This window comes from Buteo buteo, chromosome 2 (genome assembly GCF_964188355.1).
Source record: "Buteo buteo chromosome 2, bButBut1.hap1.1, whole genome shotgun sequence".
Taxonomy (NCBI): Eukaryota; Metazoa; Chordata; class Aves; order Accipitriformes; family Accipitridae; genus Buteo; species Buteo buteo.
Genome location: NC_134172.1, coordinates 64,298,106 through 64,313,328, shown reverse-complemented (window position 1 = coordinate 64,313,328; position 15,223 = coordinate 64,298,106). Strand labels below are relative to the sequence as shown.

The following is a 15,223-nucleotide window of genomic DNA, read 5'->3' as shown; positions in this document are numbered from 1 at the left end:
GGTTTTTCCAATTAGAGTCTACAGCTCAAGATGTTTCACTCAAATAGTCATAAAAACCCATGCCTTCAGGATTTCATGCACAGACTCAAAACACACCTAAAAAGCTCTCCTGTGAGCCAGGAGAGCTCACAGATGATGGGTTTGAACAATATTTTTTTTTTTTAATTTGATCTTTCTGGTCCAAATATACTGAAGTCAAATTTTGTATATAATGCACTAAAATACAGCAGCAGCTCAAGGCCAAACTGTTGGTTTTGGGGTTTTTAAGTATGTTAAAAGGTATTTGACCCAGGAAAAAGCATTTAAAAATAGAAAGTATCATTGTTCTTCAGCTATTTCAGTGTGTCCCAAAAGCAAGTCACTGAAACAAAGTCAGCTAGCACGTCTCAAGAAAGTTTTACTTCCAACAGGACAATGCCTATTTGCTAGAGAAAAAAAAAACAAGAATACAACAATAATGTTACAAGAGGCACTGATCCTGGCTTTATTCACTTAAAGATACATCCAACATTTCTTATAGCTCACTTGAAATTCAAAACACTTTTAAGAAACCAACCATAAAACTTTGGGTTTTGCCTTACAGTGCTGTCAAGTTTTCAAATAGCAAGTAAGTGACTTCCCAGCACTGTCTGTATTAACATACATACAAAGATTAAAACTTGGTAGAAACCCTTCAGTTTCTGGTATTTGATGAATTGCATTCAGAATGATCACCATTTTCTCTGGGGAGGAGGCTACTCTGCTTACCTGCAGGGATGGATGCCCAGGGTCTTGAGCTACTACACCTTATCCTGTCCCTGCGCCATTTTGGCAATTAAATGAAAACTGTCCCCCCCTTACAGAGTCCCTCAAGAGGGACTTTGCTCCCCATTTGCATCTTTGTACTTGGCAGCTGTAACAAAATTCTACAGCACTAGAAAAACTAGTTAGGACAGCACTATGCATGTCCCATAGAGATTACTGATACTGACTGCTAGCAGAAAGAAGTGCATGTTATGATTGAGAAGCATAACGTGTTAATTTGGAACTCAAACTACTTGGCAGTATCTTCTGTAAACTCAAGATTTATATAAGACAGTGTGTTGCAGCCATCATATAATGAAGTTACCTATATCCTTTTTTTTTTGCTGCATTTAGTTAGATTCTTTTTAAAGTGGTGAAGAGTGCAGGACTTAAGAAATATAAACATTTCTCTATTAGAAATTGCAAAATTTATTATGACTCTATGAAACCTTACAGTACAATTTATCAATTCTATGTTAAGATTCAGCATCAATATGGTGTCTGAACTATCTCAAAGCTATGTTCTGCCTAACTAAGCAGTATCAACATGTCCTGATGTCACTTTCTGTGCAAAATGCATTCCCATATTAGTGTGGCTACAAAAGCATGAGCAGTTCTCATGTTGGTGTATCATCCCTGTGACTTTTTGTGACTCGTTTCTCTGTTTAATGATAGCCTAACTAAAAATAAGCTTGTTATGTAGAAAGCAAAATAACCTTTATCTTAAAACTTTATTCTGGGTCTTGGACATAGTTCAGTGACATGATCTGCAGAACAACACACCAACCATTCCCAAGAGCTGTTTAAAAAGAGGAAACTGAAGGAAAAATCCAAATCGAAGACACTCACTGTTATAGTATCTTTAATTTATCTCATGTTTTACAGAAGTCTGAATGGATTAAAAAGCACCTCCTTTCCCATCATGTTCCTTACAGTTGGTAAAATATATTCAATGAGCAAATGTATGTGAACAGCTTGAGGATCTGCATCTTGCAAGGATTTCACAGACCAATCAATCAAAAGCCAAATTTCTTGTCGTTTTTACAATCTTGTTTTAATACAATGGTAAATCCATTCCGATTGTAAACCTGTCCAGTCATATCTCCCCAGAACACTTTGCAAAATCCAGTGTTGATTAGCAAACTAGTTAGCTTTGGCACGGAGCTGCGCTCTCTTGCCTGTGACAGCCTGGAAACCAGTTTTGATGCTGGCGACGGAGCAGCGAGAGTGGCAGGTCTCACACTGCAAGAAATATAATCTGGTGTCCTTCTGTAGGATTGTGTCTGGTGACCGACACGTATGACAGGTGACATACTCCTCTGCAGAAAAGGAATTAAGTTACAGTTAGAAGATAATGCACTATCAGCAGACAAGGGACCACTTCTTCAGCCTTTAGTTTAACAGTTGTCTTGAAAGGCTGTTCAAAGCATCTACTAACTTCAAAGTGGCTTACTATGAAAAACACAGACATTGAGGCAACCTAAAAATTACCCCTAGTTCCCAGGTTAATAAAGACTAGGTTTCATATGGTACATTATGCACAGACACTGGTGTTTTAAAAATAGTAACAACCACTTAAGACTTCCCACTGGCATTTTGTAACTTCCTCTGCTGAAACAGCATTCCCAGATGTCAGCAACTCTTGTACAGAGACAGCACTAAAGCAGTATTTTTTTGTTACATATTACCTGTGAGTCCTTTGACCAGCAGCACACATGCTGTATTTGTTAATTAACACATACAACAGACTTTAAAATTAACAATTACTGTTATTTTCCACAGTCCTCATCAAAGCCAAGAAATGAAAAGTCAGATGAAAACAAGCAATTCTCAAATGCTTTTACTGTTTTCCTTGGTACGTTTTAGTGCCAGGACAGAGTACAACCTATATGCTTATTACACCATGGCAGAACTTGCATTATTCCATTATAAAGCTGCAGCAAAGTTGTAGCTTCTTAGCACAGAACGTCCACAGCATGCATACACATGTGGGCCATACATGGGCCACTGACCATCAAAAGGGGTCTGAGAGAAATCTGTAGTGGAAAAGGGAGTTATACTTACTGATATATCTTCTCAAGACATTTTCTATCTGTTTTTGCTGGAATCTTCCTTTGATTACAAGTTGGTTGTTACCATCTATTGAGCCACTAATTTAAAAGAAAAATTAATTCGGTATTTGATTTGCAGAAGATGTCAAGTGTTAAAACAAGTCAGGAACATGAAGCAAGATAATGATGCATTCTTCAAGATAAGAGTAAGCCAGAATTACTTTGGGGGGAAAAAATGCAAAATTCTAAAGACACTTGAAAACCTACAGCAAGTTTTGCCCAAGCATAACTCACTGCAGTAAAAGCAAACTCCAGCAGAGATCAGCCTCATAGTTAAGCTACCCAATCAGAAGAACTTTACAGAATTGAGAATTAACACCCGCTTATCTCACAGAAGTGACCAAGACAACTCCCTAGTAAGGTGCAATATGACTAATAAGATCCTTTTCTAGCTATTCTGATGTAGTAAGTTGAATGTTTTTTTCACATTATGGTTTCTAAGTTTTTGTTTAAGTCACCTGGAGCTGAGGAGACACCAAAGCTCAATCATATGGGCATTTGTCTCACACACCTTGCAATTAGATTCCTTTATTCTCTGTATCTAGGTATAATAACAATGTAGTCTACAACAGAGAAATGAATAGACAACCAGAAAGTACACTACCACAGCATGAGATCTTTGATAAGAGACATATAAAATCAACACTGTTTTTATGCTGACAGGTGGATTTAACTGTAGCATTAGACAGAATAAGCAGCTACAGGCCCACAAGACTTGCAATTAGGCAGTCGGGCATTCTCTCTTCCCTAGCTATCATCTGCCTTAAGCTGATAAGAGCCACAGAGCCATCCTCACCAATTGTGACAAACAGCTCTGCTGTCAGAGCATCTTTAAGAAAGGCCCCAAATAGGGAATCCAAACCCTTATCCAAACTGTTCCCTGGGACTTATAGTTTGCCTCTGTACCTCTTCCCTAAGATGGTGTCTCTTCAATCACTCAGCACAGCATCTAAGTGCAGGGAAGAAAAGCCTGATGTTCAAGCACATATATACAGACCTAAACCCAAGAATTTTCTTTTTGATCAGACAACGTCAGCTATGTTGCCATTGCTTCCTACATGCATAAGCACATACACAGCCCAGTAGCCTTACCTTGTACCCAATTCTGCCAACAAAAATGCCAGAAGATGTTTTGGCTGACGATGTAATCTAAAAATAGAGTAAGGATATATTTAACTTCCCCCCTTCAGAGAAATTTGATATTTATAGAGGACTGTCAGACTAAAACAATCTTAGATTACAAAGTTTGAAAGGGGGCAGTGCAAGAGGGTCTGCACCAAAGAGCATAGGCAGACAATGACTGAGGATACAAGAAAGCTTAACAGTCCACAAACCCCCTCCCCCAACCAAATTCACAATTACAGTAACTATTGAAAATAAGTTCTCTATTTGAGATTTTCCATTCTTATTCTCTCATCCCCCTGCCATTCCCTGAAAGAAAAGTGTTACTAGCCACCATTAAAAATTCACTTTAGTATTCACTACCCAAATCCTCAGTATGATTTCATCAGGACTGTTTTCTGGCACACTTATGAAACAAATCAGATATGCATTCCCAGAAGTGCCCACAAAGAATAGAACTGCCTTCACAAGAAATAATTAAGACAGAAAGCACTGGGAAAAAAAAATTACTGAACTCCATACAATTTACCAAGAGAATAGTACATGTAGCCAGCTCAAATTAGAAAACACTTTCCCCACCACCACACCCCACCCAAGACTTGCAAATAAGTATCACTGGTGACCCAACTACAGACTTTATAGAAACCAGTAAACTCACAAAATCAATAGGTTTAGTTTCAGTCCATGAGGCCCATGCAGCAAGCCTACAATTTTCATAATTTAAGTATAAAATAAGAAATTACCTCAAATCATCTTCATAAATACCTTCTCACAGAGAGAGGTAGAGGAAATTAACAATATGATTGAAATAGCTTTCAGTTTACTTCTGGTTTGCCGCAGTCTTTTGCCAGAAAACACGCATTCAACACAGCCAACAGCACAGAAAAGTACATTCATCCGCTATTCCTGGGAAATCTTAAGAGGAAACTTACAATTTGCAGATATCTGTAAAGTTGACAAAAGATGTTTTCTTGGTCCCTACTCGTACAACCTGTGGAGGCTTCATGACAAATTTTCGTTTTTCTCCAGCTACCATATCTGGATTTTTTTCCCGCATGATGTTAAATACTCTATTGAGCAACTGCAAAAACAGGGATTCACATCAATATGAATATCTTGCATTTCTCAAATAAAGTACCTCATTTCTAAAAAAACTTGAAACAGCATTCACAATGAATATTAGACCACCTTTGCCCATTAGGATTTCCCCATATGCTTTTGAACACACACTTAAAAGGAGTTCTGATAAATGCAAAATAAAAAAGCTGTTTCCCCAAGGGTTTACTTCATAATCTACAATACCTCAGTCTATTTGCAGAGGTATTTTAACTATCACTAATATTGCCCTATATGAAAGTTAACTGTGATAAAAGATGTGCTTTCTGTTATTTTTCTGTTCACGAGCTTCTGACAAGTCCTTTAATTTTAAGTTAGAAATAGGACATATGAACATAAGGCCCTATTCTGCTGATGTACCTCAACATGGAAAAAATTTAAGTCTTTTGAACATTACCTCATCATATGTGTAGTCCCTTTCCGAGCCTGCCCACGCAGGTCCTGACTGAAGGCTAAAAGAAATTCCATCATCTTTTTTGCTATCTTCATCTTCAAAAGCTGTAAAGAAAGTTATTTGGGATTCATTAAGAACAGAAATATTCTTTAACTTCATGCTTACACCATTTCTAAAAAGGTGCATCAAAGAAGATTCCACTAAAATGTGAACACAAGTCTTCTGTTTGCCTGCCTACAAGGGACAGCAGTACTTGCAGCAAATTTATAGTGCTTTTAGAGAACATTTTTCTGATAAACAATGTAGTGGTAAAGGTAACAAAAGGAATTTTGAAACAAAAAAGGCACTTGAAGAAAACTTATTCACCTACAACATGGGCTACATTTCACTTTCAAGATCTCATTGAGCTAGCTTATGCTTTTACCTTCATCCTTCTCCATTATCTCATCCTCATCTGGAAACTTCACATTCTTCTTTTTCTTCTTTTTATTGCCCAGCATGATATCAAGGTCATCTTCAGGTTCTACTGCCTCTGGCACATCTCCCTCAATTTTCAAGTCCTGCAAAGAAATAATAAGACCATAGTTTACAGTATTAAACACAAATCCCCACTGTACAGCATTAGAAATAGTAGCACACTATACTAGATGAATACTAGTAATATCCACCACAGTCCTGAAATGTAACAGATAAGAATGGAACTAAAGTATGTTGAAGAGAGCGCTGCACTACTGTCATTAAGTAGGGCTAGATTTTTATACGCCAAGCTCAGATACAATGATGTACATGCATCTAACAGTGAGTGCAGTCTTGTATAAAAACTTAGTTTATACTATTTCCTTTGGAATAGTTCATTTCCTACTAGGTAATCAATGCAGGCAAAAATCTCCTGGTCTAATTTCTGGCTGGTCAAGAAAAAGGTCACGCTACACTTACCTAAAGGCATCAACCGTTTTAGGGCATAAGGGAACAAACCACCCTACATGCCAGACAATAAGGTAAGGCAAAATTGTGCTACCTGCAGCCAGCCCAATTTGTTATCACAATTCTGCACGTGTAGAGCAAGCATTTTGCCTGTCTGTGGCAGATCAGAGGGACATTTTCTTCCCCAAAAGGCAGAATCTAAAGAAGAGGTTTACACATAACGTAACATTTCTCTGTCCTCTCGCTCTTTGGGCTTGCCAGTTACACTGACATGTGATACAAAAACACAACTCGGAATAAAACTTGAGAAGAGTAAAAACATCTCGTACACCTTCTGGAACACAGAACAGTAGCCAGTCATTTCTAAAGAAAACACCAGAGTAAAAACAGATTTCTTAGCAGATATATACCCTTTATTTGAAGGGCTGGCCTTTCGAGGACTATTCTGTGCATGGCTTCTGACATCCATTTACTTCTCTCACCCAAAAAGACAATTAATCTTGATGATAGTCAACCCTTACTACAGATTGCAGAATTACTTGCTCATTGTGCAGATCAGTTAGATTTTTTTCACTTCAGGGCAAAAAGCCCTGCAGGAGCAACGTGTTCAGCAGAACCTACTATATATGAAAGATACAGTGAAACTTAAGTTTCATTATTAACTGCACTAAGACACAATGACAGACTCAAAACAACTCCTGCACTGCCAGTCCCCAGGAAGGGAAAGCAAGAAAGTTTTCAGCCATAGACAAGATGGCTTAATTATGTAAACAAACCTTTACACCTTCTTCTGCTTCATCTATATCAAATATCTTTTTTGTTTTTTTCTTCTTTTTCTTTTGATTGAAGAAGTTTAAATCATCCAGGTCATCTGTTGCATCTAAAAAACAAAGGATTGCCAAAAGAAGTATAACAACTGTAGAAACAGTTTAGACATTAAGGTTTCTGATTTACATCCAAATCTTCAAAACATTACAGCAAGACATAAGCAATGATCTGTACCCCCTACAGACATCCTTCAGGTTTTAAAGAGGTCATTCCCCTCTACCCCCAAATACCTCAGTACTATTCTACAGTTTCTGCATCTTCTAACTGCATTTACTTATTTAAGTGCTTAACTCTTTCTGCTGTATAAGATAAATTAGCCACTTCTGTCATTATAGTAGAGATGCTTGAAAAAAATTAGAAGAAAATTGTAGGAGGAATGTATCGTTTCTTTGGTCTACTGAAGGAGCCAATTTTAGAAACAAACTGGATTTAAGTTAACAGCGTTCCCCGAATCAGGTCATCTTGAAATGACACTGGCCTCAATTTATAAAGCAAGGTTATATACACAATCACAAGCGTATTTCCTGAAAGATTCCAAAGAGCACTCTAGTTATCACATTCACAGTTGTCAAAAAACTAGAAAGCCTTTTAACCATATTCCTATTATCACACTATTGCTTAATTGTTCAAATGAAAACCAGCCATAATTGTGTAATTATTGCAACAACCGCATGTAGAAGACATAGAACTTCATGCTAACTGTTTTAGGGATTCTCTTTTCATTGTCTCACACAAAAGACTCTGAGTCTGGAAAGTGGAATTTATATAAGCCACTGGTAACTTGCTGGATGTCTGTGAACATGATTTCAAGCAGGAGAGAAATATGCCCTCCAAATAAGCAGCAGAGTATTACTCACAAACCTCTAAACAAACCTGGGCCCCAGCATTACACACTGTGATGCCAAATTCTTGGGGCTTGTAGTCTCAAAATACAGAAGGACTACCTTTGAGAGTTTATCTACATGGATTCACTTTACCTTTCTTCCTGCTGTCTTCTTCATCTGCTTCAACATCTTTGTCTTCTGTTGGCTCTGGTTCAACTTCTTTTGTTTCTGATTGCTGAGTCTCTTCTGCTTGTGTATCCCCTCCTTCCTCATCCAGCATAAAGGGCTTCTTCTTTTTCTTCTTCTTCTTGCTCATAGTGGGATCGAAAATCATCTGTAAGAGTCAAGAGTTCCTTAGCAGCACAATAATCACCTACCATTTAATATTTATAACACCTTTAAGTTTCTCTTGACATTCCTTCAGTTAAGCAAGCTGTTCCTTGCCTTCAGTCTCAACTAGGGATTTTTTCTAGATCTGTAACAATGTAATACAAGTTAACTGACTCAAATCAGCAATTACATAGGCTTCTTTAAAAACACCACAGATCCTGTCCCAAGGCATAACTGATGTCACCAATTACAAGAGAAGAAACAGAGATTAGAACACTGCTTGACAGTTTAGAGCTTCTGCTACTTTTCCTTTGAGAGTCTAAGTTTCCTGCCATCTATGTATTAGTTCAGCTGAAAATATATCAAAGCTATGAATCTTTGACAGACTAGCTACCAGCTACTTCTCCATTTTATTATCATAACAGACTCAAATTTTAAGTAAGACTATGCAAAGCAATCACTCACCCACTCAGCATCAGAAAAAAGTTTAAGCACACCTATACCACAGAGTCAGTAACTGATTACATGTCAGTTACACTTTGTACCTCCATTTGTGAGACACATTAATTTCCAGATTTATTAAAAAGCAAGATTTACAAACAGTCTCTTGACAAGATTGCTCTCGACTAGGGAGAAACCTAGAAGGGGCCAGTGATACAGCAAGACCTGTATCAGCTCTCAACACTATGAAGTAGCAACGGTCTCATCCTTTCCCACCCCGCACAGTGGGAAACTGAACCTCAGAGACCAAGTGATTAAAAGCTGTTAATGAGTTCTTTAGCCAGCAAATAAGCTTAATTCACCTAGTCTGACTGTGAAGAAGTTACTAACCCCAAGACTCACTTTTAACCTATTCATCATCTGCAGACCTGAGATATTTAACACACAAGCTCTTCAGTTTTCCAACACAGGAATGCTTCTTACATTTTTCACTTAAGATTCAAGTTTGACATCACAGCTATCGGTCAGTTTTGTTACATATTTTCACATCACAGTATATATTTAATACATCAAACAATTTTAGACACTTAATGAGACTCTTTCTGCAGTTTTTCTTATGTAGCAATTGAAGAATGTCCTCAGATAGTTAAAATTCTGCATCATTAGTACCCCCACTCATGAAAATACCACCACCACTTCATCAAAGGAGCAGTTCTCCAACTTCTGGTTTTGATATACCCTGCAAGTTTGGCAGTTTCCCTCCCCACAGGAAGCGGTCTTTTCTTCGCACTTCTCATTCTCCTACGCATGATATTCTTGTGATATTCTTCCAATTTTCTGGAACTTACATGTTTCATAAAGGCTCTACTGAAAGGCAGTAAACTGCACATATGGGTGTTTCAAGCACAGCATCCCAAGTGTCCGCGTATATGGGACACCAAAGCCTGAGGCTTTCAAACTGCTGAAGCCTGTCTTTGGTTGACACATACTGCGCTAGAACAATTTTAAAAGAGTTCTGTCAGAGGGCTTCCCTCCAATGCTTAGACACATGTATGAATCATGCTCTTGTAACGCACAGTAATCAAAGAATATGCACAACCGGTTACACTGTCTGCTGGCTTCCTCTTGTAAACTCCACAGTCTGCTGAAACAGAAGGAAAGCTGCCTGCATCAGCAAGAGTCCACAGCTTTGGGAACAAGAACATGAACACCATTTTCAAGATCAGGATTAATTTCAATGAAGAAGCTTTGCAATACTCTTCAAAGTTATGTAAAACTCCGTATCTTCTCACATGATTAAGCAAACATAAGATTATGCTTAGATCGGGTGTAATAATTTCTAAGAAGGAACCAGCCTACCCACCCCAAATCACTCTTCTCATTGCAAAGAAAAAGACATCCTTCATCCTGAACCACCACAAAGTATGTCTTGAGTCTACAAGAGACAGAACGTGCCCTCTGTAGTACCATGCTAAACTGAAGTTAACACACAAGGACAACTTCTGGACGCAGGAGATTGTTTTTTCAGCTTTAAAACTATGTAGCTGGCCTTGAACAGAGCACTGGTCTGAAGGTCTGCTCCATCCAGTTAGGTCAAGCCAGGCTTCTGCAAACCTAAATCCTAGTCATAACATGCTAACTGCTCTCGGGTAACTAATACAAGAGTTCCACAACCTGAGAAGGAGGTCTATGTCTGACATTCTTTGTTCATCAAGGGCTTCAACAAAAACTAAGCAGAAGCCATAGGTCACCCATGCTTTAACAAATCATGATATAAACTAACTGGCCTGACAACCAGGCTATTCTGTGTTTTGCCTTTCTGAGCTAGACATTTCAGAAATTTCTTCAATCCTTTTCTCTATTCAGTATGTTTGATTAGTCAAGGCATTGACACCATTTAAGCACTGAAAAACTCTACGAAGTTGCAGGCCATCTACTGAAGGGACTGTAGCCCTCAGCCCAAATACACCAATCCCTTTGCTTTTCCTGCGAGAAATGGTTATAAATTTCTACCCTGTTTCTGCTCTCCGAGCCAAATTCCTATATGGAGTTTTCTCTTCCATAGACCACACAGTTCTTTCTCACATCCAGCTCCATATATCTACTCCTTATTTCAAATGCCTACACAGTCAAAATCCCAACTTACAGAAAATGAGCAAGTAAAAGAACACAGGCAAAAAAAAAAAAAAAAAAAAATCAAGAATCAAAGCTTCATAGTCCAAATGCGACTCTTAAGACAGTAGCCAACATTACTCTAAACTGCTGTGACAGTGGCAAATGCTGGGGATTCTAACAGAGGTCACAAATAAATCCTACTTCATTAGTCCGAATAAACACAGGCATGTCTACAAAGCACACAGTCACTCTGCACTGATAAAAGTTAGTTCAGGTATCCTTACACTACACTGAGCTGATGTCTACAATGGACTACAAAATTAAGACCAATCTGCACCTAAACCCTCTGGCTGCTCAAAACACAGCATTCTCTAATACCATTTCCTGGATCTTCATAAAACTACAGGGCCAGAATAACTTTTAGATACCTAGTAGGGTTATATATGTAGTAGGATTTTTAACAAAGCAAACAGATATTAATGGACTGCTTCCCCTTGCAAATAAGGCCTGAGTTGCCTCTGCTGTGCCGCACTTCCGGGCTACACTCAGACAGTAGATGTTTCCACCAGGGAGTTTCATTTTCTGTACAGCTCTGAAAATTTTAAGCTACAGTCCAATGCAACAAAACAAAGTTTTGTAACATCTATACCAGTTTAAGGTCCGAATCTGTCTTCGTGCATCTTCGCCCTCCTCAACTTTATAGGATCATTGGCTTTAAAAAGCGTCACCAACTTAACATCAATAATAACAAGCTATCTAGCTCCTAACAACCAGGTATACAGAAGTTCTAGAAGGCATGTGCGCTCACTGACTCTCACACATAGACTAGGCAGAAGATCCAACAGTGACAGTTCAACTGTGATATCTGCTACCATTTTTATTCTATCAGTCTGCTACATAAAGGAATCCAGAGATGTAACTTTACTATACTAGATATTCCTGATATCATCTCACTGTCAGAACAAATGCATTATGCAAGAAAAATATTTTTACTGACACTTAAGCTAAATGCAAACCAGGAAACTCCAGATAAACTGCTCTATGGTCCTATGACCTGAGACAGAAAGCATCTGATGCAAGGATTCCTGGGTGCTAATTTCTGGAACCAGAATACAACCAAGACATTAGAACTGCACTTCCAGGGGCATAATTAGGCATAAAAATGCAGTACATTCATTCTAGATGTTAAAGCAGCTGAATAAGTCAGTCTCAGCTACCATTAAAATAGTTAGTAATTACACTAGTTTTCCTTTATTACATAGGACAAATTATGACTTGCCTATCTCCAAGGCTAGAGTGATCACTTTGCTGAGAACGAAACAAGCCACACGGGTATTTTAAACAACACCAGAAATGAGATACAAGACCAAATGCAGCCATCTCATGGATTCAGCCAGTGCAGCTTCTCACAGGTTATACAGTCATCCATCAGGGTGCTTATAACCTCATACATGTAAAGCTTTCCTTTTCCCTGTGAGAGCAACTGCAATGAGGTTAGTAACACATGGCATCTACAACACCCGAAAAATTCTGAGAGGCAGATGTATCTACTTCCCTGAAAGTGTGCCTAAGCAAACACCATAGGATCCAAAAAACCCGAAGTTATCATTTGTTGAAATGTAGCTATTTAGCGCTCCGGGTTAAAAGACAGCATCCTAAAGCTCCAGAAAGCGAGAGCGCCAAGTAAGCCAACTAAACGCTACCCATCGCTAGAAGCGCACAAAACGCGATGGAGAAAGGGTGGCGGGGACAATCTGCCTTCCTCCCCGGCCCTCCTTCTGCCAGAGGCGGGCGCCGGCAGAACGCGGGGAGCTCGAGGCGAGTTTCAGGCCTTCCCACGACACGCGGAGCCAGACCACAGTCGCGGGCCAGGCGGGACCCCGCAGCGCGCACAGACCGGGAAGGCTCCCGGGGAAGGCGCCAGCCCCCGACTCGGCCCGGCCCAGCCTCCGCCCACCGCACCGAGAGGCGGCCGCGGCCCCCCTTGCTCAGGGACGGCGGCCAGTGGGGCAACGGCCGGTGCCGCCCGGCGGGGCCGCGGGATCCATGCACCGCCGCCCACCCGAGCACCGAGGCGCCGGCTCTGCCCCGGGGCGGAGGCCGCGCTCGCTGCCCGGCGCAGGCCTCGGGCCCGGTCTCCCACATGGCGGCGGCCCCGGCCGCGGCGCAGGCCTCGAGCCCGGCTCCCCCCGAGGGCGGCGGCCGCCGGGTCTCACCTCGTCGCCCGACATGGCTGCGGCCGGGCGCGAAGCGGCACGGCGCGGTGCGGAGCGGGAGGCGGGCGGAGCGGCGGGCGCTGAGGGACGCGGTCAGCCGTTACCCGCGACGGCCGCGCTCGCCTCTTGCATCAGCGCTCCCCTCCCCCGCAGCACCGCGCCGCCCTCCCCCGCGCCTGCGCAGCCGCCGCGCGCATGCGCGCCCCGCCGCGGCGCCTCGCGGGAGTTGTCGTTTCCGGAGCTGCGCCTGCGCCGTTGGGCGGCGGGCGGGAGGCGGGAGCCCTGAGGGAAGCGAGGCCCTCAGGCGGGTTGGCGTGTGACGGGCGCCCCTGTCTCCGCCTCGGAGTCCCCGAGCTAACCCCGGCGGCTCCACTTCGCACCGCTCTCCGGGCTCGTTCCCCTGTGGAAGGGCCTGTGGAGGAGTCGGGCAGCGGCCGCCGCGACCGCTGCTGCTGGGGCGGGGTGGAGAATGGCGGCAGCACCCCCACGAACTCAGGGCTGTGTGCGCTGAAGGTGTCCTTGGTGTCCACAGGGCGCCTCTTGCCGGGGTTTATTGGGCCCAGGAAGAGTAGCATTTCTTTCTCAGGTTTGTTGCACACAAGCGTGAAGGAATAGGAGGAATACATACCAGAAAATGACGGGGCTGAGACGCAGGGGAGGGAGAGAATTTGGTGGTTGCTCTGATCAAAGTAGGGGAGAAATGCAATACTGTTTTGTCTGTCATTAAAAAAGCAGACCTTACTTCCTTCCCCAGACTCGTACACTCCTTGGTGTAGGAAAGGGCTTCCTGGAGAGCGCCTGGTCCAACCTGCTTGCTCATGCACTGTCAGCTAGAACAGGTTGCTCAGACCCTTGTTCTGCTGGGTTTTGAATATCTCCAAGGGCGGGGACACCACAACCTCTCTGGGCAACCTGTTCCACCATCTTCACAATGAAAACGTTATTTCTGTGTTTAAGTAGAATTTCCTGAATTTCAACCTGTGCCTGCTGCCCCTTGTTCTGTCACCCAGAAGAGTCTGGCTCTGTCCTGTTTACCCCCCTGTGTGTACACATTGATAAGATCCCCCTGAGCATTCTCTTTTATAGGTTTAACAATCCAAGTTCTCTCAGCTTGTCCTCATATGTCAGATGCTCCAGTCCCTTAGTCCTTCTTCCTCATTCCATTTCCCCAACAGAATTATGGAATCATAGAATCATTTGGGTTGGAAGGGACCTTCAAAGGGACATCTTCAACTACATCAGGTTGCTCAGAGCCCCGTCCAACCTAACCTTGAATGTTTCCGGGGATGAGGCATCTACCACCTCTATGGGCAACCTGTTCCAGGGTTTCACCACCATCATTGTAAAAAATTTTTTCCTTATATCTGGTTTGAATCTACCTTCTTTTAGTTTAAAACCATTACACCATGTCCTGTCACAAGAGGCCCTGCTAAAACGTTTGTCCCCATCTTTCTTATAAGCCCCCTTTAAGTACTGGAAGGCCGTGATGAGGTCTCCCCAGAGCCTTCTCTTCTTGAGGCTGAACAACCCCAACTCTCTCAGCCTTTCCTCACAGCAGAGGTGTTCCATCCCTCTGATCGTTTTTGTGGCCCTCCTCTGGACCCACTCCCGCAGGTCCGTGTCTGTCTTGTAGTGAGGACCCCGGAGCTGGATGCAGTACTGCAGGTGGGCTCTCACCAGCGCGGAGTAGAGGGGCAGAATCACCTCCCTCGACCTGCTGGCCATGCTTCGTTTGATCCGGCCTGGGCGTACGGTTGGCTTTCTGGGCTGCAAGCACACATTGCCGGATCATGTACAGCTTTTCATCCACCAGTACCCCCAAGTCCTTCCTGGCAGGGCTGGTCTCAATCCTTCATCCTGCAGCCTGTACTGATAGCGGGGGTTGCCCTGACCCAGGCGCAGGACCTTGTACTTGGCTTTGTTGAACGTCATGAGGTTCACATGGGCCCACTTCTCAAGCTAGTCCAGGTCTCTCTGGATGGCATCCCGTTCCCCAGGCGTGTCAACCACACCACTCAG

At 42.2% G+C, this 15,223-nt stretch overlaps 1 protein-coding gene across 1 annotated transcript; it reads right to left on the bottom strand.

Moving 5' to 3' along the window:
- Positions 1–1,628: 1,628 nt before the first annotated feature.
- Positions 1,629–13,370, bottom strand: EIF2S2 (eukaryotic translation initiation factor 2 subunit beta). The gene is made up of 9 exons (XM_075058836.1): positions 13,205–13,370; positions 8,256–8,436; positions 7,227–7,330; positions 5,951–6,086; positions 5,530–5,630; positions 4,949–5,097; positions 3,987–4,043; positions 2,848–2,933; positions 1,629–2,102 (listed from the first exon to the last, which is right to left on the bottom strand). Exons 1-9 carry the CDS (start codon positions 13,217–13,219, stop codon positions 1,927–1,929), a joined length of 1,005 nt encoding a protein of 334 aa, XP_074914937.1. The 5' UTR covers positions 13,220–13,370; the 3' UTR covers positions 1,629–1,926.
- Between the last annotated feature and the right edge of the window lie 1,853 nt (positions 13,371–15,223).

Bases quoted from the DNA above. Each gene is read 5' to 3' on its own strand.
- EIF2S2 (XM_075058836.1), bottom strand. The intron at 5,631-5,950 runs GTAAAAGCATAA...CTTTCTTTACAG, and splicing joins GATAATGGAGAAGGATGAAG to CTTTTGAAGATGAAGATAGC. The intron at 5,098-5,529 runs GTAATGTTCAAA...CTGTTTTTGCAG, and splicing joins GGGACTACACATATGATGAG to TTGCTCAATAGAGTATTTAA.